At 58.8% G+C, this 27,605-nt stretch overlaps 2 protein-coding genes and 2 non-coding genes across 6 annotated transcripts; all 4 read right to left on the bottom strand.

Moving 5' to 3' along the window:
* Positions 1 to 1,061: 1,061 nt before the first annotated feature.
* On the bottom strand, positions 1,062 to 7,309 carry LOC134149787 (leukocyte immunoglobulin-like receptor subfamily B member 5). Of its 3 annotated transcripts, none has more exons than XM_062593018.1 (10): positions 7,147 to 7,309; positions 6,424 to 6,702; positions 5,682 to 6,008; positions 4,694 to 4,972; positions 3,889 to 4,221; positions 3,493 to 3,615; positions 2,522 to 2,549; positions 2,228 to 2,262; positions 1,850 to 1,887; positions 1,062 to 1,242 (listed from the first exon to the last, which is right to left on the bottom strand). In XM_062593018.1, exons 1-10 carry the CDS (start codon positions 7,193 to 7,195, stop codon positions 1,114 to 1,116), a joined length of 1,620 nt encoding a protein of 539 aa, XP_062449002.1. In that variant the 5' UTR covers positions 7,196 to 7,309; the 3' UTR covers positions 1,062 to 1,113. The 3 variants fall into 3 exon arrangements, with proteins under 3 accessions (XP_062449002.1, XP_062449001.1, XP_062449003.1); XM_062593017.1 differs by having other exon boundaries at positions 3,889 to 4,245; XM_062593019.1 differs by lacking the exon at positions 2,522 to 2,549 and having other exon boundaries at positions 1,134 to 1,242; positions 3,889 to 4,245.
* A 3,773-nt stretch (positions 7,310 to 11,082) lies between these two features.
* LOC134149748 (leukocyte immunoglobulin-like receptor subfamily B member 2) lies at positions 11,083 to 22,042 on the bottom strand. The gene is made up of 10 exons (XM_062592954.1): positions 22,012 to 22,042; positions 21,760 to 21,795; positions 21,038 to 21,316; positions 20,263 to 20,595; positions 19,687 to 19,788; positions 13,384 to 13,419; positions 13,163 to 13,198; positions 12,459 to 12,730; positions 11,671 to 12,007; positions 11,083 to 11,195 (listed from the first exon to the last, which is right to left on the bottom strand). Exons 1-10 carry the CDS (start codon positions 22,040 to 22,042, stop codon positions 11,083 to 11,085), a joined length of 1,575 nt encoding a protein of 524 aa, XP_062448938.1.
* Positions 22,043 to 26,961: 4,919 nt separating this feature from the next.
* Positions 26,962 to 27,033, bottom strand: TRNAQ-CUG (transfer RNA glutamine (anticodon CUG)). The gene has a single exon. It is a non-coding gene; the product is annotated as a tRNA-Gln (tRNA).
* Positions 27,034 to 27,241: 208 nt separating this feature from the next.
* Positions 27,242 to 27,314, bottom strand: TRNAK-UUU (transfer RNA lysine (anticodon UUU)). The gene has a single exon. It is a non-coding gene; the product is annotated as a tRNA-Lys (tRNA).
* Positions 27,315 to 27,605: the final 291 nt, after the last annotated feature.

Genomic DNA, 27,605 nt, shown 5'->3' on the forward strand with positions numbered 1-27,605 from the left:
CAGGCGGCACATGTGTGTGGCGGTCTGCACCGAGGCACGTGCACGTGTGTGGTGCGTGCACGGTGCACGGCACACGCGTGGTGCACGCGGTTGCGGGCACATGCAGCAGGCAACACACGCGCCGGGGTTGCACACGTACTGTGGCGCACGCACACACGCACGTGGGGTGTTGGGGGGGGAGTATGCACACGCTGTGCTGCGTGCACACACTGTGCTGCATGCACACAGGTACCCAAATACACGTGTGGTGCACACGTATGGCGGTGGGCACGCATGGGAAAGTGCACGCGCAGCAGGCACGCATGGCGCTACACGCACAGTCGTACGTGGGGCGAGCAGGCAGGGCGGCGCAAACATGCGCGGGCCCACGCGGGTGCTGCACGCCCGCGGTGCACATGCACCGTGAGCAAAGGCACGCGTGTGCACCACGAGACGCAGGCGTGTGCACGGTGCACGCACACGGATGCCGTGCCCGTGGGTGCACTGCACTGCGTAGTGTGCGTACGTGGTACGGGGCTACATGTTGCAGGAGGTCTGGGGAGGTTTGGGGGGGTCTTAGGGATGGGTAATAGATTTGGGGGAGATTGGGGAGGTTTGGGGGATCCTGGGAGGTGGTTAGAAGATCTGGCAAGGGATTAGGGAGGTTTTAAGGGTCGCAGGGTTGGTTAAGGGATCTGGGAGGGAATGGGGAGATTTTGGGGGGGTCACAGAGTTGGTTAGGTGTTTGGGAGGGGTCCTAGGGGTTGGTTAGGGGTTTGGGGATCCCTGGAGGTTGGTTAGGGGATCGGGGAGGTTTTGGGGGTCCTGGAGTTGATCAAGGGATCAGGGAGGTTTTGGGGGTCCGTGGGGAGGGATTAAGGGGATTGGGAAGCCCAAGGGGGGCTTGAGGGAGCCCAGGACAGTGATTTGATGGGAGATCAGGGCTGCTGGGTGGTAATTATGGAATTTGGGGGTGGGAAAAATCAGAGAGGTAGGGGGGTCCTCAAGGCGTTTGCCCCCCTACCACGAGCAGGACAGACCCCTTCTGCACCCCCAAAACAAGCTGCAGCTCCCCATGTGGGGTTGGGTCTTTATTGGCACTGGGGGCATTTGGAGCAGGGGGTCTCCAGGGCATCATCGGAGCCCCTGGCTGCCCACCTCGGCGTAGATGACGGATGAGGCAGGGGCAACGTAGTCCTTCGGGATGCCCAGCGCTTGTGGCCGTAGCTCCGCGTACATCAGGCCATCGGCGTCCTCCTGGGACTGTGGGGACATACATGACCACACGTGACCACAGGGGACAGCATCATGGGGAGGGGGTCTTGGGGGCTAACTTGGGGGTCCCATGAGGAGGATGGGGACAGGGGTTCCCCGGGGCCTAAATTAGAGAATCGCCATGGGTCAGGTATTGGGGTCTTCATGGGTTGGGTTTGAGGGTCTCCTTGGGGTTACAGACTCTGGTTGGGGCTTAGGGGACCCCAGGGGATCAGGAGAGGCCCTATAGAGTTTGGGGGGTCCCCATGGGTCTGGCATTGCGGTCCCCATGTGTAGGGTTTGCAGCTCCTCATGAGACTAGGGGGAGTCTCACGGGCTGAGTTTGAAGGTCCCCATGAGGTTGAGAGGAGCTGTATGAGGCTTGGGGGGGGGTCTCCAAGTGAAGATATTGACATCCCATGGCCTGGATTTGGGGGTCCCTATGGGGCTGAGAGCGAGGGATTACACAGTTTGGGGGTCCCCAGGGATCTGGAGGCTCTGAATGGGATATGGAGGGGGGGGTCATTGGGTCAGGGGGGCTGTATGAGGTTGGGGGTCTCCAGGAGACAGGTTGGGATTTGGAGTGTCCTCAGGACCCCCCAGCCCAGACACTCACCATGGGCTGCAGCGGCCTGAGGTCTTGGGGGGAGACACCTGCAGCAGAGAGTGGGTGAGCAGGGCTCAGGGGGTGTCCAGGGTTATGGGGAGGGGGTTGAGGGGGCTGGAGGAACTCAGGGGGGCTTGAGGGGATCACTGAAGGTCTCAGAGGGCTTCTTGAGGGGGTGTCTCAGGAGGCAGCCCAGGGCTGTGGGAGCTTTTGAGGGCTGCATGGGGGGGGGGGATCTCGAGGGGCTTCTTGGGGGTCTCAGGGAGCTGCCCAGTGTCCTGTGGGGGAGGGCAGGGGGCAGCTCAGGGTCATGGAGAAGATTTTGGGGGGCAGTCCAGGGTCATGGTGGCCTCGGGGCAGAGAGGGGGGAAAGGGGGTGATACTCACCCACCATGTCCTGGGAGAGCAGCTCCGGAGGATCCCTGGGGAGACAGGAGAGGAGAGAACCCAGGCATCCTGGGCTCCCCTCCCCACTGGCACCCCCAATCCCCTCTCCCCAGGTGCCAGCACCCCACTTCCCCCTCCTGCCTCCCCTCTACCGCCATAAATTGGGGAAGCCAGGTGTCCGGGGAATAAACCACATCAGCCTCACCCCCCACCAGACAGGAAGGACCCAGGCGTCCTGGCACCCACCACCCAGCAAGGACCCAGGCGTCCTACGGGTGGGGGCCCCTTTCCTACCTGCTCGGTGCCACCGTGGGACCTTTTCCTGTGCAGGCACAGAGACCCCCCCATGAATGGATTGGGAAGGGGACAGTAGAGACCCCCCTGGACCCTCCCAGGAACAGTGGGGACACCCTGGGGACAGCAGGGACTGCCCCAGGATATTGGGAACCCCCTAGGGTCAATGGGGAGACTCCCACTTCCAAGGACTTCCCAGGGACAGTTGGAACCCCCTAGGATATTGGGGACAAGCATGGGGACAGCAGGGACCCCCTCCCCCAGAGACTGAGGACCCCCTCCCCTCATGGACAGTGGGGAATCTGGACACCCCCCATTCCCTCAGCTACAGCTGGGGGTCTATAGGGGACCCTAGGGGACACAGGTGGCCTTGGGAGAGATCTGGGGGTCTGAAGGAGAACCCAGAGACGTAGGCAACACCTGGGGACATTGAGTGTCCCTACAGGACCCAGAAGGTCAGAGGTGGCTATGGGAAGGACATGGGGGTCCATAGGGAACTCCAGGGATGGAGGTGAGACACTGGGGGGACTCAGGGGACCTATAGGGAATCCTGAAGGACAGAAATGGCTCTGGGGGGAACATGGGGAATCGAAGGGGAACCCCGAGATGCAGGTGACACTTGGGGATGTGAAGAATTTATAGGGGACCCCGGGGGTCATAGGTAGCTCTAGGAAAGACATGAGGGGCTACAGAGTGCTCTGGGGATGCAGGTGACACTTGGGGACTCAGGGGACCAATAGGGGACCCTGAGGTACAGAGGTGGCTCTAAGAGGGACGTAGGGGTCTAAAGGAGAACCCAGAGATGCAGGTGACACCAGCGTAGGGACATGGGACATCCCTAGGGGACCCAGAGGGTCAAAGGTGGCTCTGTGAGAGACAGAAGAGCCTATAGGGGATGCAGGTGACACTTGGGGGCAGACCCCAGGGGGTCCCTAAGGACGTTTTAACTCCTTTGTGCCCAAGGCTCTTACCGCGCTGCCTCCTTCGCCACCAGGCAGCGATGAGGAAGACGACTCCAAGCCCGAGGACGATGACGAGGGCAGCCGCAGAGCCTCCCACCAAGGCCACGTTCCAGCCGGGCTCCCTCTTGGCACCTACAGATGCCAGAGGGTGCTGAGCCCCAACACGCTGCCCAGCCACCTGGGTCCTCAGCAGATGCCCTCCCCTCTTCTCCCCCCCAACCCCATACCACCCACATCATGGGTACCCTCAGCCATTTCCTCCCAGAAGGGGAACTGGGGACTGGAAACCGTGATGCAACCCAGGGCCAGGGCCATGGGGCAGGGAGGAGGATGGGCTGGGGCACCCTGCACCCACTGAAAGGATTTGGGATCGGGAAGCAGGCACCAAGGGGAGCTCGGTCTTACCTGGGGGCATGGAGCGCGGTGTTGATGTGCTGGTGAGCGGGTGGGGGGCCATGCTGGGCCTCCCAGGTCCCACCTCCAGCGTCACCTCAACCCTGGGGTGTGAGGAGATAAAGGGGTGCCCTCGGGGACGGTAGGAGCACCCGTAGGTCCCGCTGTCAGATGGGGTCACATCAGGGAGGACAAAGGTGGCCGTGCCCCTGATGTCAGGGTCCTTGCGCTGGATGGGACTCGAGCGCCCGGCCTTGTGCAGGATGAAGGTGGCCCCATACGTGGACTGGCACTGGATGATGACGTTGGTGCCCGTCCCCACACGTCCCCCAGGGCTCAGGAACACTGTGGGTGGGGGGTAGTGGGTAACTGGTCAAGGAAAGGAAGGACAGTGAGACAGGAACCACGGGGAAACTGCAGTGACACTGGGGACACCCTCTGGCTTACAAAGACCCTACAGACATGCCCAAGGGCAACCTCTGCCCCACAAAGACCCCACGGACACTCCCACACCCATGGGGACACCCTTCATTTAGGGGAATCCTCACACCCGAGGGAACTCCCTCCTCCCCCCCCCCCCAGCTCACAGGGGGACACCAGGCACACTCTACTCCATGCAGACCCTCAGGGCACCTCCTAACCCATTCGGTGACCTCCAGCACCCTCTGCCCCATGGACACCACACAGGTATCCTCTAACCACCAGCTTCCCTTGGGCATCCCATAACCCACAGGGGACACCCCAGCACTACTCCCACACCCATACAGGAACCCCCCAGGCACCACCAGCCCCACTCGCGGATCAGCCAGACCCTCACCCAGCACCACCAGCTCCACGGGGTCGCTCGTCTTCAAGGACCATGACAGTTCTGGAATCTCGTACCGGCACCGGTATCTCCCAGCAAAGTCCCTTGTCGACACTTCCAGGGAGAACTCAGCCACATCCTTCACTTCAGCCTGGTACTGTCGGTACTTCCCATCTCCCTCCTTGTAGACTATGACCCTGGGAGCTGGCCGGGGCACTTGGCACCGCAGGGTGACCGTGTCCCCCACGGCCACTTCCTGGCTGGGGTGCACCGACAGGGAGGGTCGGAGCTCTGGAGCAGGGAGACACGGTTCTTCATGACATGCCTGAACATCACCATCTTCTCCCTGTCCCCTAACGCTCTCCCCATGCCCATGACATCCCTCCACTCCACCATCCCCTCTCTTCCCCTTCCCTGTCCCTACACTCACACCCATCTCCCTGCCACCTCTGTCCCTACCCTTTTCTCATTCCCTGGGTTCCCTGTCTCCACCCTGGCCCTGGACCCACTCTCCTACCTCACTGCATCTCCGTTCTCATGCTCACACTTACATCCCTCTATCCCCCTCACTCCATGCCCTCAGCTCCATCACCCCACCTGGACATCCCTGTGCTCCCACCTCATCCCTATCCCCACATCCCTCCTTCCCCCTCAGCCCTCTCCCATGTCCCCATATCCCATCCTTCTATCTCCTGCTCCGTCCTTCTCTTTATGTCCTGGAGCCTGGTGTCCTCATTCCTCTTCCATGTCCTTCTGTGACCATACTCACGATCTGGTGCCCGCAGCCGTGTGCCCGTGCCCTCAGCCCCATCCCGGCACTCACCATCCTCTAATGGGCCCCCATTAAGCTTCGGTGTTCCCCAATATCCCCAATGACCCAAACCCCCTGATGCTATCCACCTCCTCCTGTCCCACACCCATGTCCACTCCACGGCTCCTGTCCCATCACCTTCCCCCAACAAAAGGCCCCCCATGGCCTCCACTGAGGGCTCAGTCCTACCTGGGGGTTGTGGTGGGACGGAGGCTGTGCTGGGCATGCCAGATCCCACCTCCAGCGTCACCTCAGCCCTGGGATGTGAGGAGACAAAGGGGTGCCCCCGGAGACGGTAGGTGCACCCATAGGTCCCACCATCGGACAGAGTCACCTCAGGGAGGACAAAGGTGGCCGTGCCCCCCGTGTCCCCACACTGGATGGGGGCTGCGCTCCCAGGTTTGTGTAGGATGAAGGTGGCCCCATATGCAGACTCGCACTGGATGGTGACGTTGGTGCCCAGTCGAATGTGTCCCTCAGGCCTCACAGACATCATGGGTGTGGGGTAGCGGGTATCTGCTCAGCAAAAGACAGGCAGTAGGACATGGATCCCACAAGGACTCCGGGGACACCCTGCACATTCCCCCTCTCCCATAGGGACTCCAAGCATAGTCCCAGGGACCCTCCCTGGACCATACGGAATCCAAAGACCCATGAGGACCATATCATCCCCTCCAACTCACGCAGAGACCTCTGGCAACTTCTGCTCCATGTTAAACCTCCGGGCACCCCATAACCCACACAGCAACCACAAGAACATCCTATCCCAGGCTCCCCTCAGGGGCATCCCCCAACACCTGGACACCCACTAACCCACACAGGACACCCCAGCACTGCCCAGCTCCCATGCAGGAACCTCTGGACACTTCCAGCCCCACACAGCAAGCCCCAGGCACCCTCAGCCCCACTCACGGATCAGCCTGGCCCTCACCCAGAACCACCAGCTCCATGGGGTTGCTTGGCTCCGAGGCCCAGAATGGTTCCAGGATTTCATACTGGCACCAGTATCTCCCACCAGCATCCCATGTCAACACTTCCAGGGAGAACTCAGCCACATCCTTCACCCCAGCCTGCTGCCATAGGTACCTCCCATCTTCCTCCTTGTAGAACAGGACCCTGGGAGCCGGCCGGGGCACACGGCACCGCAGGGTGACCTTGTCCCCCACGGCCACCTCCTGGCTGGGGTGCACCGACAGGGAGGGTCGGAGCTCTGCATAAGGGAGACGACGGTGAGCTGGGAACCATCCCATGTTCACACCTTCTTAAGGACATCTCAGGAGACCCCTCGTCCCCTATCCCTCTTCCCCTTCTCTCTATCCACACTCCCACCCACGGCCCTCTCTCCCCTGTCCTCCTCCACACCCTACGACTCACAGCCCTGACCGATCCCTCCCATTCTGCTCCCTGCCTCCCTGCTCTGACAACCCTGCATCTCCTCTCCCTGCCCTCACACTCGTGTCCCTGCACCCCAACAGCTTCTCCACAGCCCTCAGGCCCTGGCCTTACGGCCCACATCCCCCACACAAGACTCTCCCCGTCCACACACTTCTACTCACAGCCCTGCACCCTCTCCCCTCATTTACCCTGACCGTCCCCCTCTGACCATGCCCCTTCCCTGCTCCACACATGCTCCTCACCCAGCACCCATACTCACGTCCTCCTACCCTGCTTGGTACCACCAGCCACCAGCCTGCAAAGGACATGGGGCTCGTTGGGGGCTTCAGCTTGTGGAGCCCTTCCCTCCGTGTGCCACCAGCAACTTGGCGTAGGGTGTCCCCACCATCCCCACACGGGGCAGGGGGTCTCCATCACCAACATGTTCCTGGGGCACAGTGTCCTCGTCACCTACACAAAACTCCTCTCCCCCCCCAGCGCACTGGGTCCCCATCATTGCCCCAGCACTCACCGAGGCCCAGCAGGATGAGAGACGCTGCCATCAGGGCTGTGGGGCAGCAGGAGCCATGTCCTGCCGCTGGGTCATGGGCAGCAGCTCTAGGGGACACTGGGAGAGCCTGGACCCCACCGTGGCTGTGCCCTGGTGTCCCCCACACCAGGCCGGAGGTGAAAGAACGGGAAGGAAAGTGGCTGCACAGGCGGTTTCAGTTCCCCTTAGGGTGAGGATGAGATGACGTCAACCCGGGGAGGTACCAACTGTCCTCGAGGGGACACACAGCAGGGCAGTGACACACAGTCCTCCAAGTAGTCATACATGGAGAACCACAGGTTGTGCCAAAGGGGTGGCATGCAGAGAGCAACACCCCGTGGGTGTCACACGCTGTCCCTGAGGAGATGGCACAACTCTGACAGGCCATACTCAGCCCCCGGTGCAGTTTCACACCTGGCATGTCACAGGTGGCACCTAACGAGGTGACACTTGCAGGGTGCTGCATGCAGGTTCCAACTCGGTGCCACATGTGCAATGTTACAGACACTTCCCAGTGCGCTGTCACCTGTGGGCTGGCACAAATGGTCCCCCATGGAGGGGGACACAGTCTTCCAAAAGGGCAACAAGGAGGAACCACAAAACTACACACCAGTCAGCCTCACCTCCATCCCTGGAAAGGTCATGGGACAGCTCGTTCTGGATGTCATCTCCAAGCAGATGGAGGAAAAGAAGGTGATCAGGAGTATTCCGCATGGATGCACCAAGGGGAAGTCCTGCTTAACCAATCTGATGGCCTTCTCTGATGGAATATTTGGCTGGGTAGATGAGGACGGAGCAGTGGACGCTGTGTACCTTGGCTTCAGCAAGGCTTTCAACACTCTCTCCCATAACATCCTCCCAGGCAAGCTCAGGAAGTGCGGGTTAGAGGAGCGGAGTGTGAGGTGGACTGAGAAGTGGCTGAAAGGTAGGGCTCAGCAGTTTGTGCTCCATGGTGCAGTGTCTAGTTGTAGGTCTGTGGCTATTGAGTCCCCCAGGGCTCAGGACTCGGTCCCATCCTGGTCAACTGCTTCATCAGTGACCTGGATGAAGGCACAGAGGGCCTCCTCAGCAAGTTTGCTGCTGATACCAAGCTGGGAGGAGTAGCTGATACCCATGAGGGCTGTGCTGCCCTTCAGAGACACCTGGAGAGGCTGGAGAGCTGGGCAGAGAGGAACCTCCTGAGGTTCAACAAGGGCAAGTGCAGGGTCCTGCACCTGGGAAGGAATAACCATGTGCACCAGTACAGGCTGGGGGCTGAGCTGCTGGAAAGCAGCTCTGCAGAGAAGGACCTGGGAGTGCTGGTGGACGACAAGCTGACCATGAGCCAGCAACGTGCCCTTGTGGCCAGGAAGGCCAATGGTCTCCTGGGCTGCATTAGGGAGAGTGTTGCCAACAGGTCGAGGGAACTGATCCTGTCCCTCTACTCAGCCCTGGGGAGGCCTCATCTCAAGTACCGCGTCCAGTTGTGGGCTCCCCAGTACAATGGAGACAAGGAGAGAGTCCAGAGTAGGACTATGAAGATGATCAGAGGGCTGGAGCATCTGCCCTCTGAGGAGCAGCTGCGAGAGCTGGTCCTGTTTAGCCTGGGGAAGAGAAGACTGAGGGGGGATCTTATCAGTGTGTATCAATATCTGAAGGGAGGGTGTCGAAGGGATGGGGCTAAATCTTTTCAGTAGTGCAATGTGACAGGAGAAGAGGCAATGGGCACAAAGTGAACCACAGGAAGTTCTGCCTGAAGGTGAGGGGGGGGGATTTCTTCACTGCGAGAGTGACAGAGCACTGGAACAGGTTGCCCAGAGGGGTGGTGGAGTCTCCTTCTCTGGAGATACTCCAAACCCACCTGTGCAATGCTGTGTAACATGCTGTAGGGGACCTTGCTTGAGCAGGAGGATTGGACTAGATGATCTCCAGAGGTCCCTTCCCACCTCAACCGTTCTGGGATTCTATGACACACTGTTGGGGCCTCAGTCATCACCAGCAGACTCTCAGAAGTGCCACGTGTGGGGCATCACACGTGGTCCACGATGGGGGTGGCATGTGGGACATCAAACAAGGGCTCCCAGGGGAGTTCCTGTGGGAGACGCAGTCCCCCAACAGACTGTCACATGTGGCATGTCACACACAGTCCCCAATGCTGTGACACTTGTGGGGCATCACAGACGGCACCCAACAGGCCATAAGAGGGAGGCGACAGGGAGGGTCGGGGCGCTGGAGTAGGGTGACAGCAGTGAGCTGGGACCCGTCCCCAAGCTCATAAGGGCATCCCCTCGTCCCCTCCCCACAATCAACATCTCCCCTGTCCACACACCCCTACGCCTGTCACACAGCCCCCTGCCCTGGACAACAGCCCCACGATACTACTCCCGTGCCTGCTCGACATCCCCATCCCCACTTCCCACCCCTGGGCCCTCAGGCTCCTAGTCCTGTCCTGGTGGCCCTCACCCTGTCCTGCTCCCTCTCCACGTGCTTGTACTCGTGGCCTGGAGCTCTCTGCCCTCGACCACCCTCCTCGTGCCCCATGGCCATACTCCTGTCCTGCTCTCACCAGCCCTGTCCCCATGCGCCTGTCCCCATCCCCACATTCACCTCCCTGTCCTTGGCTTGTGTCACCAGCCACCAGCCTGCGAGGGACATGGGGCTTGTTGGCGGCTGCTGCCGGGGGAAGCCCTTTTCCCCGTGTGCCACCAACACCATGGCACAGGCTGTGCCCACCATCCCTACGAAGGGTGGGGGGTGCCTGTAACCTCCCCCCCCCCAGGGAAGTGCGTGCTTGTAACCCCCCAAAAAGGATGTCCCTGTCAGCACCATCCCTAGGAAAGCTTGTCTCCATCATAATCTCGAGCACAGCATCCACAGCATCCATCATTCACCAAGGCCCAGCAGGACGAAGGCTGCCACCATCAGGGCTGTGGGGCAGGATGGGCCGCATCCAGCAGTGTGTGTGGGGACGGTGGCAATGCAGGGCACTGGGAGATATTGGGCCCCACTGAGGCTCTGCCCGGATGCCCCCCACACCAGGTGGGAGGCAGAACAGTGACAGGGGAAGTGGCCACGGAAGCGCTTGAGGTTGGGTGACGATGACCTTGGGGTGACGATGACCTGACGTCACCGTGGGGAGGCACCGACTGTCCCCAAGGGGGTGGCACACATGGGGCAACACACCCAGTCCCCGAGGGGCTGGCACCCCACACGCAGCCACATGCCACCCGCAGTGCATTTTCACGCCCCTCACGTCCCCAGCACGATGACACATCTGGCATGTCACTTATCGACTCCAAAGAGCTGTCACATATGGGGCATCTCATGTGGTCTGCAAGGTGATGACACTCATGGCCCATCATACATGGGCCCCAACACAGCATCACCTGCGCAAGCTCCCGGAGCAGGACCCAGTGCGGTGCCACACGTGCGGTGTCACCCATGGTGCCCAATGGGGTGGAGTGTGGTGTGGAGTGGAGAAGGGAGCTCCCAGCCCTGTCCCGGGTCTGGCAGGTACCGGGGGGTCACTGCAGGGCCATGGGGCAGGAAGGGGAATAGTGGGGCAAGAGGGGACACAGGGTACAAAGGGGAAGCTGTGGGGCAAGAAGGAATGTGGAAGGGGGTCGTAGGGAAGGGAAGGGGATGATGAGGCAGGAAGGAGGGTGTTGGGGGGCAGGAAGGGCTGGGCTAGGGCCCCCCACGGCACAGGGCTGGCAGGATCTCAGCCCCCACCAGCGCCACCAGCACCACCAGCACCCCTGCACCCAGCACCAGGCGTATCGTGTTGCCCAAGGAGAAATCTGGGGGGCAGAGAGAAGGGTCAGATATTTCAGACCCATGGCACAACCTCCCCACAACTGCCCCTCCACCCTCCAAGGCACCCTAACGACTCCCTCCTTCCCCAAATCCACTAACTCCCTCACAGACTCACCAACATTACCTGCACCCTCCAGGGCCTCAAACCTCCCATAAGACCCAGGAGCCCCCCATTGCTGACCACATCCCCAGTGACACCCAATACCCCCCCAAGAGCACCCTTGACACAGCACCCAAGCTGCCCCCAATAACCCAATCAACCCCATTGCTCCACACCCACTAGAAGCTCTCAGCCTCCCTAGTGCCTCCCATTAACACCCAGATGACTCAGAACCACCAACACCAAACCTCTGCTCCTGTCCCACACCCCATGGCCCTCACACAGTCCCCCATCATCCCTGGACCAACAACTACCCACAACTAATGGCCCCCCACAATCCTGGGGTGGCTCAGTCTTACCTGGGGGTAGTGGTGGGACGGAGGCTGTGCTGGGCCCCCCAGGTCCCACCTGCAGCGTCACCTCAGCACTGGGGTGTGAGGAGATAAAGGGGTGCCCTCGGGGACGGTAGGAGCACCCGTAGGTCCCGCTGTCGGATGGGATCACATCAGGGAGGACAAAGGTGGCCGTGCCCCTGACGTCAGGGTCCTTGCGCTGGATGGGGCCCGAGCGCCCGGCCTTATGCAGGATGAAGGTGGCCCCATACGTGGACTGGCACTGGATGCTGACATTGGTGCCCATCCCCACACGTCCCTTGGGCTTCAGGGACACAGTGGCGGGGGGGGGGAAATTGAGTAACTGGTCAAGGAAAGGAAGGACAGTGAGACAGGCCCCACGGGGAAACTGCAGCGACACTGGGGAAACCCTCTGGCCTACGAAGACCCTACAGACATGCCCAAGGACAACCCCTGCCCCACAAAGACCCCACGGACACTCCCACACCCATGGGGACACCCTTCTTTTAGGGAAATCCTCAGACCCGAGGGAACACCCTTGTGTCCCCCCCAGATCACACGGGGTCCCCACACACCTGCTGCTCCACACGGACCCCCAAGGCACCTCCTAACCCATTCAGTGACCTCCAGCACCCTCTGCCCCATGGACACCCCACAGGTATCCTCTAACCGCCAGCTTCCCCTCAGCACCCCATAGCCCACAGGGGACACCCCAGCACTACTCCCACACCCATACAGGAACCCCCAGGCACCCTCAGCCCCACTCGTGGATCAGCCAGACCTTCACTCAGCACCACCAGCTCCAAGGGGTCGCTCGTCTTCAAGGCCCACGACAGTTCTGGAATCTCGTACCGGCATCGGTATCTCCCACCAATGTCCTTTGTCGACACTTCCAGGGAGAACTCAGCCACATCCTTCACCCCATCCCGGTACTGTCGGTACCTCCAATCTCCCTCCTTGTAGACTAGGACCCTGGGAGCCGGCCGGGGCACGCAGCACCGCAGGGTGACAATGTCCCCTACCACCAGCTCCTCACTGGGGTGCACTGAGAGAGAGGGTCGGGGCTCTGGATCAGGGAGACAACAGTGAGCTGGGGACCATCCCATGTTCACACCTTCTTAAGGACATCTCAGAAGACCCCTTGTCCCCTATCCCTCTTCCCCTTCACTCTATCCACACTCCCACCCTTGGCCCTCTCTCCCCTGTCCTTCTCCACACCCTACGACTCACAGCCCTGACCGATCTCTCCCACTCCGGGCCCTGTCTCCCTCCATCTCCTCTCCCTGCCCTCACACTCGTGTCCCTGCACCCCAACAGCTTCTCCACAGCCCTCAGACCCCGACCTCACAGCCCACGCTTCCCCTACACAAGCCTCTCCCCATCCACACACTTCTACTCACATCCTTGCACCTTCTCCCCTCATCTACCCTGACCGTCCCCCTCTGACCATGCCCCTTCCCTGCTCCACACATGCTCATCGCCCAACACCCATACTCACCTCCTCCTACCCCACTCAGCACCACCAGCCACCAGCCTGCAAAGGACAAGGGGCTCGTTGGGGGTTGCTGCCAGCGGAGCCCTGCCCTCCATGCTCCACCAACAACGGGGCAGGGGGTCTCCACCACCACCACATTCCCAAGGCACATTGTCGTCGTCACCTACACAAAACTCCTCTCCCCCCCCAGCGCACTGGGTCCCCATCATTGCCCCAGCACTCACCGAGGCCCAGCAGGATGAGAGACACTGCCATCAGGGCTGTGGGGCAGCAGGAGCCATGTCCGGCCTTTGGGTCATGGGCAGCAGCTCTAGGGGACACTGGGAGAGCCAGGACCCCACTGTGGCTCTGACCAGGTGTCCCCCACACCAGGCAGGAGGCAAAAGAATGGGAAGGGAAGTGGCTGCACAGGCGGTTTCAGTTCCCCTTAGGGTGAGGATGAGATGACGTCAACCCAGGGATGTACCAACTGTCCTCGAGGGGACACACAGCAGGGCAGTGACACACAGTCCTCCAAGGGGTCACACATGGAGAACCACAGGTTGTGCCAAAGGGGTGGCATACAGAGGGCAACACCCCTTGGATGTCACATGCTGTCCCCGAGGAGATGGCACAACTCTGTGAGGCCATACTCAGCCCCCGGTGCAGTTTCACACCTGGCATGTCACAGGTGGCACCTAACGAGGTGACACTTGCAGGATGCTGCATGCAGGTCCCAACTCGCTGTCACATGTACGATGTTAGAGACACTTCCCAGTGCGCTGTCACCTGTGGGCTGGCACAAATGGTCCCCCATGGAGGGGGACACAGTCTTCCAAAAGGGCAACAAGGAGGAACCACAAAACTACATGTGGTTCCAGTCAGCCTCACCGGCATCCCTGGAAAGGTCATGGAACAGCTCGTTCTGGATGTCATCTCCAAGCAGATGGAGGAAAAGAAGGTGATCAGGAGTAGTCAGCACAGATTCACCAAGGGGAAATGGTGCTTAACAAATCCGATAACCTTCTATGGCAGCATGACTGGGTGGGCAGATGAGGGCAGAGCAGTGGACGCTGTGCATCTTGACTTCAGCAAGGCTTTCAAAACTCTCTCCCATAACATTCTCCCAGGCAAGCTCAGGAAGTGCGGGTTAGAGGAGCGGAGTGTGAAGTGGATTGAGAAGTGGCTGAAAGGCACAGAGTGCCTCCTCAGCAAGTTTGCTGCTGATACCAAGCTGGGAGGAGTGGCTGATACCCCTGAGGGCTGTGCTGCCCTTCAGAGAGACCTGCAGTGGCTGGAGGGTTCGGCAAGGAGAAACCTTCTGAGGTTCAAGAAGCGCAACTCCCAGAGCGCAGCCCCCACACGCAGTAGTTTGCGCAGCACTATCTCAGCTCTGCCTAGAACTTCTGGGGCCCTTGTTGGACATTGTGGTCTCCTGACCCCCATGGAACGAGGGGACTAGAGGGTGACTGTTAACAGGTAAGGGGAGCCAAGCAAGGGAACTGCAGGAGGCCACAAGCTCTCCTGGGAGGAACTCCAGCACTTATCACCCAGCTTTAGCTAGGTGTAGCTGCTGCTAAGGATTTGTCTAGGTTGTCCCTGATTAGAGGGAGTTGGGGCTTTTGATCCAGGTGGCCCTGGATTAGGGTGAGTCAAGCATCCTGTAAGTCAGTAGTAGGGAGAGGTCTATATAAGAGGCAGGCCTGAAGCACAGCTCCTAGAGTGCAGTGGACAGATGCAGCAGGAGTGCAATGAGGTGCAAGAGGTCCTCTTTATTTCCTGTTTTTTTCCAGTCCTAGTAGTGCCCATTTTCACAAAAACATGGTTCGAACTTGCTGCAAAGCTCATTGGCCTGTAGCTGTTGGAATTGCTGCATCAGCTGTGTTGGAAGCTTCAATCCAGACGGACCCTCTTACAGCAGATGCAGCCCTACAGGTCTCAGGCTGCAGGGAGAGCTTGGGGCCTCTCCGCAAGGCCTGGACTCATAGTCGACCTTCCTGCAAGAGGCGTGCTGCTGTTGACAATTTGTGTCGTCAAGTCAAGGAGTTGCAGGATGAAGTCAGCAGACTGCAAAGCATCTGAGCAAGTGAGTAGGAGATAGACTGGGCATCTTGGAGACCGTACTGCTCTGGGAGTCCCAATCCCCTGCAGCAGGGGAGTTGCTGGAAGGCTCTGTGCAGAGTGAAATAGTACAGCACAGCACTGTGCAAGAAGGCTGGAAACTAGTTGCTTCTTGTAGAAGTCGAAGAAGAAGAAGAAAGGCCCCTGCTCCTCCTGTAGGTTTGGACTTGCAGCTGAAGAACCAGCCTGATGCCCTCCAGAATGAGGAGGACCCAGACCTGACTTTAAGGGAAGCAACTGGGTCGTCAGACCCCGTGCCTTCCGTGACCACTCGGAAGAGGCAACGAGGTGGTTATTGTGGGTGACTCCATGCTGTGGGGGACAGAGGCACCTAGCTGCTGACCTGACCCCTCCTCTGGAGAGGTTTGCTGCCGGCCAGGGCCACAGATACAAGGTGTCACTGAAAGGCTGCCAAGGCTTCTCCGCTCATCAGACTGCTACCCTCTGCTGCTCTTTCACATGGGTGCTAATGATATGGAGAGCAAGCTGGGAACAATCAGTCAAGACTTCAGGGCTTTGGGCATGGTGGTTCAGGGTGTGTGAGCCCAGGTGGTCTTCTCCTCAGCCCTGCTGGTTCGGGGGAGGGATGGGAGGAGGAGGAGATGAATTTTCCAAATTCACAACTGGCTGCGCCGCTCGTGTTGGCAACAAGGTTTTGGTTTCTATGGTCACTGGATGTTGTTTGAAGATCAGCAACTGGTGGGGAGAGATGGGATCCACCTCACCAAGCGGGGCACAGGTGTCTTTGCCAACAGGTTGGCCAGCCTGGTAAAGAGGGCTTTAAATGAGGTAGGAAGGGGAGAGTCATGGAGAGAGGGTAGTCAATAAAACACAACTCGGGTTGGGGGGCCTCCAACGGGTGCATGCAGCTGGGGGTGTGCATGTGGGACGTGGCTCTGGGGGACCCACGTACACCCTTCCTGGGAAACCTGCAGGTACGACTACCTCTCTGAAAGGCCTGTACACCAATGCACGCAGCATGGGGAATAAGCAGGAGGAACTGGAGATCGGTGTGCAGTCGCAGGCCCATGGTCTCGTTGCAGTCACAGAGACATGGTGGGGTAGCTGGCATGACTGGAATGTCGTCATGGATGGCGAGGTGCTTTTTAGGAAAGACAGGCCAGGGAGGCGAGGTGGTGGAGTTGCTCTTTACGTGAGAGAGCAAGTGGAATGCGTGGAGCTCTGTCTGGGGGTGGAGGAGGAGGCAGTCGAGAGCTTATGGGTGAAGATCAAAGGGCAGGCTAACATGGGGGACACTGTTGTGGGTGCCTACTACAGGCTACCTGACCAGGAAGAGGAAGTCGATGAGGCCTTCTACAGACAGCTGGAAGTAGCCTCGCACTCACAGGCCCTGGTTCTCATGGGGGACTTCAGGCACCCCGATATCTGCTGGAAGGCCAACACAGCTAGGCACAAACAGTCCAGGAGGCTCCTGCAATGCATCAGTGATAACTGCTTGACACAGGTGGTGGAGGAGCCTATGAGGATGGGTGTCCTGCTGGACCTTGTCCTAACCAACAAAGAAGGACCAGTTGGAGATGTGAAAGTTGCAGGTAGCCTTGGCTGCAGTGACCATGAGATGGCGGAGTTGAAGACCCTGCAGGAAGGAAGGAAGGCAACAAGCAGCATTGCAAGCCTGGATTTCAGGAGAGCAGACTTTGGGCTCTTCAGAGACCTACTTGGTCTACTACTTGGGTTAAGGCCCTAGAAGGAAGGGGTGAATACTAGCATCTCCTAGTATTCAAAAATCACTTCCTCCAAGCTCCAGAGCAGTGCATCCCTATGGGTAAGAAGTGCAGCAAAGGGGTCAGGAGCCCTGCATGGGTGAGCAAGGAGTTCCTGGCAAAACTCCAAGGGAAGAAGAAAGTACATAGATTGTGGAAGAGGGGACAGGCTACTTGGGAGGATTATAGGAATGCTGTCAGAGTATGTAGAGATGCGACGAGGAAGGCTAAGGCCCATTTGGAATTAAGCCTGGCAAGGGATGTCAAGGACAACAAGGAGGGCTTCCTCAAATACATCAGTAGCAAGAGGAAGACGGGCGGAAGATGTGGGCCCGCTACTGAATGGGGCAGGGGCCCTGAGGACAAGGGATACAGAGAAGGCAGAACTACTGAATGCCTTCTATGCTTCAGTCTTCACTGCTAAGGGCAGCCCTCAAGAATCCCAGAGCCTGGATGTGAGGGAGAAGGTCTGGAGAAGGGAAGATTTTCCTTTGGCTGAGGAGGATAGGATTAGAGAACTTCTGGGCAATCTTGACATCCACAAATCCATGGGCTCTGATGGGATGCACCCACGGGTACTGAGGGAGCCGGTGGATGTTGTTGCCAGGCCGCTCTCCATAATCTTTGAAAAGTCCCAGAGAATGGAGAGGTGCCTGAGGACTGGAAGAAAGCCAATGTCACTGCAGTCTTCCAAAAGGGCAAGAAGAAGGACCCAGGAAACTACACGCCAGTCAGCCTCACCTCCATCCCTGGAAAGGTCATGGAACAGCTTGTTCTGGATGTCATCTCCAAGCAGATGGAGGATAAGAAGGTGATCAGCAGTAGTCAGCACGGATTCACCAAGGGGAAATCTTGAATATCTTCTTCTTTGGAGATATTCAAGGCCCGCCTGCATGCAACCCTGTCTAACATGCTCCAGGTCACCTGCTGAGCAGGGAGGTTAGACCAGATGATCTCCAGAGGTTCCTTCCAACCTTACTGATTCTATGAAATCCTGCTTAAGCAATCTGATAGCCTTCTATGGCAGCATGGCAGGTTGGGTAGATGAGGGCAGAGCAGTGGACACTGTATAGCCTGGCTTCAGCAAGGCTTTCAACACTCTCTCCCATAACATCCTCCCAGGCAAGCTCTGGAAGTGCGGGTTAGAGGAGCGGAGTGTGAGGTGGACTGAGAAGTGGCTGAAAGGCAGAGCTCAGCGGTTTGTGCTCCATGGTGCAGTGTCTAGTTGTAGGCCTGTGGCTAGTGAAGTCCCCCAGGGCTCAGGACTGGGCCCCATCCTGGTCAACTGCTTCATCAGTGACCTGGATGAAGGCACAGAGGGCCTCCTCAGCAAGTTTGCTGCTGATACCTGGCTGGGAGGAGTGGCTGATACCCATGAGGGCTGTGTTGCCCTTCAGAGACACCTGGAGAGGCTGGAGAGCTGGGCAGAGAGGAACCTCCTGAGGTTCAACAAGGGCAAGTGCAGGGTCCTGCACCTGGGAAGGAATAACCATGTGCACCAGTACAGGCTGGGGGCTGAGCTGCTGGAAAGCAGCTCTGCAGAGAAGGACCTGGGAGTGCTGGTGGACGACAAGCTGACCATGAGCCAGCAACGTGCCCTTGTGGCCAGGAAGGCCAATGGTCTCCTGGGCTGCATTAGGGAGAGTGTTGCCAGCAGGTCGAGGGAGCTGATCCTGCCCCTCTACTCAGCCCTGGGGAGGCCACATCTCATGTAATCTGTCCAGTTGTGGGCTCCCCAGTACAAGAGAGACGTGGAGCTCCTGGAGAGAGTCCAGAGTAGGGCTCCGAAGACGATCAGAGGACTGGAGCATCTGCCCTCTGAGGAGCGGCTGCGAGAGCTGGTCCTGTTTAGCCTAGGGAAGAGAAGACTGAGGGGGGATGTTATCAATGTGCATAAGTATCTGAAGGGAGGGTTGGACTAGATGATCTCCAGAGGTCCCTTCCGACTTCAACCATTCTGGGATTCTGTGACACACTGTTGGGGCCTCAGTCATCACCAGCAGACTCTCAGTAGAGCCACATGTGGGGCATCCTACATGGTTGGCCATCAGGGTAATGTGTGGGACATCAATCAAAGGCCCCCAGGGGAGCTCCTATGGGGGAGACAGTCCCCCAACAGGCTCTCACACATGGCATGTCACACACAGTCCCCAATGCCGTGACACTCGTGCAGCAGCACCCAACAGGCCATAACCCACCAGCCCTGAAGGGATGGCACACATGGTCCCCAACACAAAGTCACATGTGGAATATCACATGCTGGCCACAAGTGGCTGAACCCTGAGTGGCATTGTGTGGTCTGCAAGGTGACAACACTCGTGGGGCATCATGCATGGTCCCCAACACAGTGTCACCTGCATGAGGTCTGCGAGGATGTGTCCCTCGTAGGTCCCGGTGGGGTGTCACATGTGCTGTGTCCCGCACAGTGCCTGATGGGATGGGCAGGGGTGGAATCGGAGAAGGGACCTCCCAGCCTTGTCCCAGGACTGTCAGTTCTGCTGGCGGGTACCGGGGGGGCCATGGGTCAGGAAGGGTGATTGTGGGTCAGGAGGGGACATAAAACAGACAGGGAAAGATTTGGGGCAAGAAGGAAGCTTCTGGGGAGTAGGAAGGCTGAGCTTTGGAGCAGGAATGGGGGTCCTGGGAGAGGGATGGGCATTGGGGATTATGCAGGAGGGTGCTGGGGGGCAGGAAGGGCTGGACTAGGGCCCCCCACGACGCAGGGCCAGCAGAATCTCAGCAGCAGCAGCACCACCAGCACCCCTGCACCCAGCACCAGGCGCACCGTGTTGATCAAGGAGAAATCTGGGGGGCAGAGAGAAGGGTCAGATACTTCAGACCCACGGCACGATCTCCCCACCCTCCTGCTGCCCCTCCTCCCTCCAAGGCACCCTAATGACCCCTTATTTTCCCAAAGCCTCTAACTCCCCCACACAATAACCAGCATTAGCTGCACCCTCCAGGGCTTCCACCAACCTCCCCATAAGACCCAGAAGCCCCCCCATTGCTGACCACATCCCCAGTGACACCCAATACCCACCCAAAAGAGCACCCAAGCTACCCCCAATAACCCAATCAACCCCATTGCTCCACACCCACTAGAAGCTCTCAACCTCCCTAGTGCCTCCCATTAACACCCAGATGACTCAGAACCACCAACACCAAACCTCTGCTCCTGTCCCACACCCCATGGCCCTCACACAGTCCCCCATCATCCCTGGACCAACAACTACCCACAACTAATGCTCCCACACAGCCCTTGTTGCAGCCAAGTCTTACCTGGGGGTAGTGGTGGGGTGGAAGTTGTGCTGGGCCCACCAGGTCCAACCTGCAGCGTCACCTCAGCACTGGGGTGCGAGGAGATAAAGGGGTGCCCTCGGGGACGGTAGGAGCACCCGTAGGTCCCGCTGTCAGATGGGGTCACCTCGGGGAGGACAAAGGTGGCCGTGCCCCTGACGTCAGGGTCCTTGCGCTGGATGTGGCCCGAGCGCCCGGCCTTGTGCAGGATGAAGGTGGCCCCGTACATGGACTCACACTGGATGGTGACATTGGTGCCCGTCCCCACACAACCCCCAGGGCTCAGGGACACTGTGGGTGGGGGGAACTGGGTATCTAGTCAGAGAAAGGAAGAAAAATGAGACAGGCCCCACAGGGAAACTGCAGCGACACTGGGGACACCCCCTGGCCTATGAAGACCCTACAGACATGCCCAAGGACAACCCCTGCCCCACAAAGACCCCAGAGACACTCCCACGTGGACACTCTTCATTTAGGGGAATCCTCAGACCCAAGGGAAACACCCTCGTCCCCCCCCTCCCCCCAGATCACACTGGGTCCACACATACCTGCTGCTCCACACGGACCCCCAAGGCACCTCCTAACCCATTCAGTGACCTCCAGCACCCTCTGCCCCATGGACACCACACAGGTATCCTCTAACCACCAGCCTCCCTTGGGCATCCCATAACCCACAGGGGACACCCCAGCACTGCCCCACTCCCAGAGAGGAACCCCACGCACCCTAGCCCCACACATGCCTCAGCCAGACCCTCACCCAGCACCACCAGCTCCACAGCGTTGCTCGTCTTCAAGGACTTAGACAGATTCAGGATCTCATACCGGCACCGGTATCTCCCACCAATGTCCCTTGTCAACACTTCCACAGAGAACTCAGCCATATCTGTCACCTTTGACTGGTACCATAGGTAACTCCCATCTCCCTCCTTGTAGACCAGGACCCTGGGAGCCGGCCGGGGCACGTGGCACTGCAGGGTGACAATGTCCCCCATGGCCACTTCCTGGCTGGGGTGCACCGACAGGAAGGGTCGGCGCTCTGGAGCAGGGAGATAACAGTGAGCTGGGGACTAGTCTCATCCACACCTTCTTAAGGACATCTCAGAAGACCCCTCGTCCCCTATCCCTCTTCCCCTTCACTCTACCCATGCTCCCACCCTTGGCCCTCTCTCCCATCCTTCTCCACACCCTACGACTCACAGCCCTGCACGCCCCCTCCCATTCCACTCCCTGCCTCCCTACTCTGACAACCCTCCATCTCCTCTCCCTGCCCTCACACTCGTGGCCCTGCACCCCAACAGCTTCTCCACAGCCCTCAGGCCCTGGCCTCAAAGCCCACGCTTCCCCTACACAAGACTCTCCCCGTCCACACACTTCTACTCACAGCCCTGCACCCTCTCCCCTCATCCACCTTGACAGTCCCCCTCTGACCATCCTCCTCTCCTGCTCCCACCATGCACCTGGCCCCAGACACATACTCACCTCCTCCTACCCCACTCAGCACCACCAGCCACCAGCCTGCAAAGGACAAGGGGCTCGTTGGGGGCTGCTGCCAGCGGAGCCCTGCCCTCCGTGCTCCACCAGCAACTTGGCGTAGGGTGTCCCCACCATCCCCACACGGGGTAGGGGGTCTCCACCACCACCACGTTCCCGGGCAGGGCGTCCTCGTCACCTCCACAAAACTCCTCTCCTCCTCCCAGCACAGCGGGTCCCCATCATTGCCCCATCACTCACCAAGGCCCAGCAGGATGAGAGCCGCTGCCATCATCAGGGCTGTGGGGCAGCAGGAGCCACGTCCTGTCTTTGGATCATGGGCAGCAGCTCTAGGGGACACTGGGAGAGCCAGGACCCCACTGTGGCTCTGACCAGGTGTCCCCCACACCAGGCCAGAGGCGAAAGAATGGGAAGGGAAGTGGATGCACAGGCGGTTTCAGTTCCCCTTAGGGTGAGGATGAGATGACGTCAACCCGGGGAGGCACCAACTTTCCTCGAGGGGTTGGCACACAGCAGGGCAGTGACACACAGTCCTCCAAGGGGTCACACATGGAGAACCACAGGTTGTGCCAAAGGGGTGGCATATAGAGGGCAACACCCCTTGGATGTCACACGCTGTCCCCGAGGAGATGGCACAACTCTGCAAGGCCATACTCAGCCCCCGGTGCAGTTTCACACTTGGCATGTCACAGGTGGCACCTAATGAGGTGACACTTGCAGGGTGCCGCATCTAGGTCCCAACTGGGTTACAGACACTCCCCAGTGTGCTGTCACCTGTGGGCTGGCACAAATGGTCCCCCATGGAGGGGGACACAGTCTTCCAAAAGGGCAACAAGGAGGAGCCACAAAACTACACACCAGTCAGCCTCACCTCCATCCCTGGAAAGGTCATGGAACAGCTCATTCTGGATGTCATCTCCAAGCAGATGGAGAATAAGAAGGTTATCAGGAGTAGTCCACATCGATTCACCAAGGGGAAGTCCTGCTTAACCAATCTGATGGCCTTCTATGGCAGCATGACTGGGTGGGTAGATGAGGGCAGAGCAGTGGACGCTGTGTACCTTAACTTCAGCAAGGCTTTCAACACTCCCATAACATCCTCCCAGGCAAGCTCTGGAAGTGTGGGTTAGAGGAGCGGAGTGTGAGGTGGACTGAGAAGTGGCTGAAAGGCAGGGCTCAGCGGGTTGTGCTCCATGGTGCAGTGTATAATTGGAGGTCTGTGGCTAGTGGAATCCCCCAGGGCTCAGGACTGGGCCCCATCCTGGTCAACTGCTTCATCAGTGACCTGGATGAAGGCACAGAGGGCCTCCTCAGCAAGTTTGCTGCTGATACCAAGCTGGGAGGAGTGGCTGATACCCATGAGGGCTGTGCTGCCCTTCAGAGAGACCTGGAGAGGCTGGAGAGCTGGGCAGAGAGGAACCTCCTGAGGTTCAACAAGGGCAAGTGCAGGGTCCTGTACCTGGGAAGGAATAACCATGTGCACCAGTACAGGCTGGGGGCTGAGCTGCTGGAAAGCAGCTCTGCAGAGAAGGACCTGGGAGTGCTGGTGGACGACAAGCTGACCATGAGCCAGCAATGTGCCCTTGTGGCCAGGAAGTCCAATGGTCTCCTGGGCTGCATTAGGAAGAGTGTTGCCAGCAGGTCAAGGGAGCTGATCCTGCCCCGCTGCTCAGCCCTGGGGAGGCCACATCTCAAGTACCGCATCCAGTTGTGGGCTCCCCTGTACAATGGAGACATGGAGCTCCTGGAGAGAGTCCAGAGTAGGTCTACAAAGATGATCAGAGGACTGGAGCATCTGCCCTCTGAGGAATGGCTGTGAGAGCTGGTCCTGTTTAGCCTGGGGAAGAGAAGACTTGGGGGGGGGTGTTATCAATGTGCATAAGTATCTGAAGGGAGGGTGTCAGGGGATGGGGCTGAACTCCTTTTAGTTGCCCCATATGACAGGAGAAGAGTCACCAGGCACAAACTGAACCACAGGAAGTTCTGCCTGAACGGGCAGAGGAATTTCTTCACTGCGAGAGTGACTGAGCACTGGAACAGCTTGCCCAGAGAGGTTGTGGAGTCTGCTTCTCTGGAGATACTCGAAGCCCACGTGGATGCGATGGTGTCTAATATGCTGTAGGTGGCCCTGCTTGAGTCGGGGGGTTGGACTAGATGATCTCCAGAGGTCCCTCCCAACCTTACTGATTCCATGATTCTATGTGGGACATCAAACAAGGGCCCCAATGGGAGCTCACATGGGAGACAACATCCCCTAACAGGCAGTCACATGTGGTATGTCACACATAGACCCTAAGATGTGACAACCGTGGGGCATCACGATGGCACTCAACAGGCCATAACCCACCACCCCTGATGGAGCAGCAGGTGTGATCACCAACACGATGACACACATGAGATGTCACACATTGAATCCAAAGAGCTATCACATATGGGGCATCTAATGTGCTCTGCGATGTGGTGACACTCATGGGGCATCATACATGGTACTCAACACAGTGTCGCCTGCGCAAGGTCCCTGAGGATGTTCCACAGGGTTGCCAGTGGGGTGCCACACATGGGGTATCACCCATGACGCCCAATGGGATGGGAAAGGCCAAAGGTGAGGAGTGGAGAAGTGAGCTCCCTGCCCTGTCCCGGGTCTGGCAGGTGCTGGGGGGTCACTGCGGAGCCATGGAGCAGGAAGAGGGATTGTGGGGCAGGAGGGGACACAGGGTACAAAGGGGGAAGCTGCAGAAGGTATTCCCAAGAAGGAACGTGGAAGGGGGTTCGTAGGGAATGGGATGGTGGGGCAAGACGGGAGGTGCTGGGGGGCAGGAAGGGCTGGGCTAGGGCCGCCTGCGGTGGGGGGCCAGCAGGATCTCAACCCCCACCAGTGCCAGCAGCAGCACCCCTGCACCCAGCCCGAGGCATACCGCGCTGCTCAAGGAGAAACCTGGGGGGCAGAGGGCAGGGTCAGGGCACCTCAGCCCCCCACACACCCCTGCCTCATTGCCCCACCAGCACCTCCCACTGGCCCTCTGCCCCCTCATTTCCCTAATACTCCCCCTCCAACTGGCCACTAATTCCCCACCACCCCCTGCACATTCAACAGCCACCGTCAACCCTGCACTGACTCTGCTTGAGCAGGACGATAGGACTGAAAGATCTCCAGATGATCCTTCCAGTCTCAACTGTTCTGGCATTCTCTGACCCCAAATAGCTCCCCATTACCTCCTCAGATTCAATAAACCCCCAAAATGACCCTCTGACTCCCATTACACCCCTAATGACCCAAACCCCCCAACAACACCCCCCCCAAGCCCCCAAGGCACCTGGATATCTCTCTGTTGGGCTGCTAGTGCCATCTCAGGCTGTACTGAGGTGAGGGGGCTCCTTACAGGAGCAGATGGGATGCCTAGAGGGGCAGTGGGGGCTGAGTCTAGACAGGGCTTCCCCATAGCCCAGATTTCCCCCAGGAAAGCCCCCCCCCCCCAGCCCTGGGGTGGCTCGGTCCTACCTAGGGGTTGTGGTCAGCGCCCCAAGTCTCACCTCCATCGTCCCCACACGTCGCTCAAGGACACCGTGGATGGGGGATACCGGGTAACTAGTCAAAGAAAGGACAGGCAGTGGGAGATGGCCCCATGGGGATACCCCAGGGACACTCCTCGTTCAGGGAGACCCAAGGGACAGCTCCTGGCCCCCAGAAACACCCTAGAGAAACTTCTAGTCCATGCAGACCCCAGGACCCCCCGCCCCTGTACAGCACCTACCCCACATGAACACCCTAGGGACTCCCCCTGACCCATGGGCACCCCAGAGACACCTTGTTCCCTGGAGGAAATCCCCAGACCCGTGGTGATTCCCTGGTCTCCTCTAACTCCCAGGAGGACTCCGGAGACCCCATTGTCCCATATGAATCCCTGGGCATCCCTTAACCCATACAGGTATCTCCCAGGCATCCTCAGCCCCACTTGGGGCTCAGCCAGGCCCTCACACAGCACCACGAGCATCCCTGCAGCTTCTGTCCCCACCCTTCTACTTACAACCCTGTGTCCCCTGCCCCATCCTCAGCTTTTTATGTCCCTGCATCCCCCCATCTTCATGCTCACACTCACATCCCTCCCTCCTCCAACTACGCCCCTATCTCCCCACCCATACGTCCATGTCCTCTCCCTTGTCCCTGTGCCCTCAAGTTCTGTCCCCATGTCCTCATCTGCACATCTCAGCATCCCCCACCTGGTTCCTGTCCACATGCTTGTACTCATGTGTGAGAGTCCTCTGTCCTCAACCCTCCTTGTCCTCTCATGACCATACTCCTGTCCTGGTGTCCCCAGCTCTGTCCTCATCCCCCCGTCACCATACTCACCTGCCTGCACCCTGCTTGGGCCACCAGCCAGCAAGGGACATGGGGCTCGTTGGGGGCTGATGCTGAGGGGCTGTGTCCCCCCATGGGCCACCAACCCCTTGGAGCAAGGTGTCCCCATAATCCCCCTCATCACTCACCAAGGCCCAGAAGAAGAGCCGCCACCATTAGGGCCATGGGGTCAGGGGCAGAGGTTCTAGGAGGGACTGGGAGAGCCCAGGTGTTCTCCACACTGGGTGGGAGATGAAACAGTGGGAGAAGTGGTCACTCCACCTATTTCTTTTGCCTTTTGGGATCAAGACAACATGATGTCACCCTGGGGTGGCGCCTGAGGTCCCAGAGTTGGTGGCACTCACGGAGCATCACATGTGGTCCCCAAGGGGTTTCACACATGGAGGGGATGGGGTGTTACACGCAGTTGCCAACAGGGTGACATGTGTGGTGTTTCAAACAGTCTCTGGCTTTCAGGGCATTTCTTATCCTCTGCAGATCTGCTAAATCCCTCAAAAATCCATCTACTCTCCAGGACAGGAAGTGGCTCCAACCAAAACCACCACCACAATCCACCCTGGGAGGAACCAAACCTCCCAGTAACAGCTGCAGCAGCGAGCATCAGCGTTTTCCCAGTTTCACTCCACAACGATTTCTGTTTTTTTTTTTTAAAGAAATATACATGAAAAAGAAAAACCTCTAAAGAGCGAAAGAGCTTGTTGTGATGGAAAACAAAATGCAGTGTCTGCAGCAGAGCACAACAGGACCACCTCGCACCTCCTGCAGTCAGGAGCTGTGAGAAAACAGCAAAATAACCACGCGTGGGAAAGGCTCCGGGGAAAAAAAAGTTGACAAGGTCCCACCGAGATTTGAACTCGGATCGCTGGATTCAGAGTCCAGAGTGCTAACCATTACACCATGGGACCAGCCGTGTGGGCAGCCCCGCCAGGCCCCACACAGCTCAGCGCCGGTGGGAAAAGCAGTGGAGAAAGAGGGGGGGGGAAATAATAATGATAAAGAGGGGGGGAAAAAAACACCCTCAAGCAGGGGCTACGGAGCCAGGGTCGGAGGAGGAAAGGGTGGAAGAAGCCTCCAAAGACGCTGGAAAGCCCCAGAACAAAAAAAAACCATAGTCGCCCGAACAGGGACTTGAACCCTGGACCCTCAGATTAAAAGTCTGATGCTCTGCCGACTGAGCTATCCGGGCTCTTACTTACAGCACCCCGGCGCCTCCCCATGGGCTTTACGTACCGTTGCGACGCGCTTTAGCATCACCACGGAGCTGCTGGAGGTGGGAGACGACGTTCAGCAGCGATGCAGGAGGAGGCGCGGGTGGAAGGGGAGATGCGGGCGAGAGCGCTGCGGCGAGCTAGACACTGTGGGACGTGCGCACATGCTGTGAAGGTTTCTAAATAGAATTTTAGGAATTAAAATTTCGTGAAAACCCTTTCCCCCCCCCCACGCCGTGTTTTGGGTTCCCCCCCCCAAAAAAAAAATT

This window comes from Rhea pennata, chromosome 21 (assembly GCF_028389875.1).
Source record: "Rhea pennata isolate bPtePen1 chromosome 21, bPtePen1.pri, whole genome shotgun sequence".
Taxonomy (NCBI): Eukaryota; Metazoa; Chordata; class Aves; order Rheiformes; family Rheidae; genus Rhea; species Rhea pennata.

Bases quoted from the DNA above. Each gene is read 5' to 3' on its own strand.
- LOC134149748 (XM_062592954.1), bottom strand. From the start codon at position 22,042: ATGGCAGCGGCTCTCATCCTGCTGGGCCTTG. The intron at 21,796-22,011 runs GTGAGTGATGGG...TGTCCTTTGCAG, and splicing joins TCTCATCCTGCTGGGCCTTG to GCTGGTGGCTGGTGGTGCTG. The intron at 21,317-21,759 runs GTGAGTATGTGT...TCCCTGCTCCAG, and splicing joins GCTGAGTGGGGTAGGAGGAG to AGCGCCGACCCTTCCTGTCG.
- LOC134149787 (XM_062593017.1), bottom strand. From the start codon at position 7,195: ATGTCCTTTGCAGGCTGGTGGCTGGTGGTACCAAGCAGGGTAGGAGGA. The intron at 4,246-4,693 runs GTGAGGGTCTGG...TTCCTTGACCAG, and splicing joins CGTGGAGCTGGTGGTGCTGG to TTACCCACTACCCCCCACCC. The intron at 3,616-3,888 runs GTAAGACCGAGC...TGGCATCTGTAG, and splicing joins ACCGCGCTCCATGCCCCCAG to GTGCCAAGAGGGAGCCCGGC.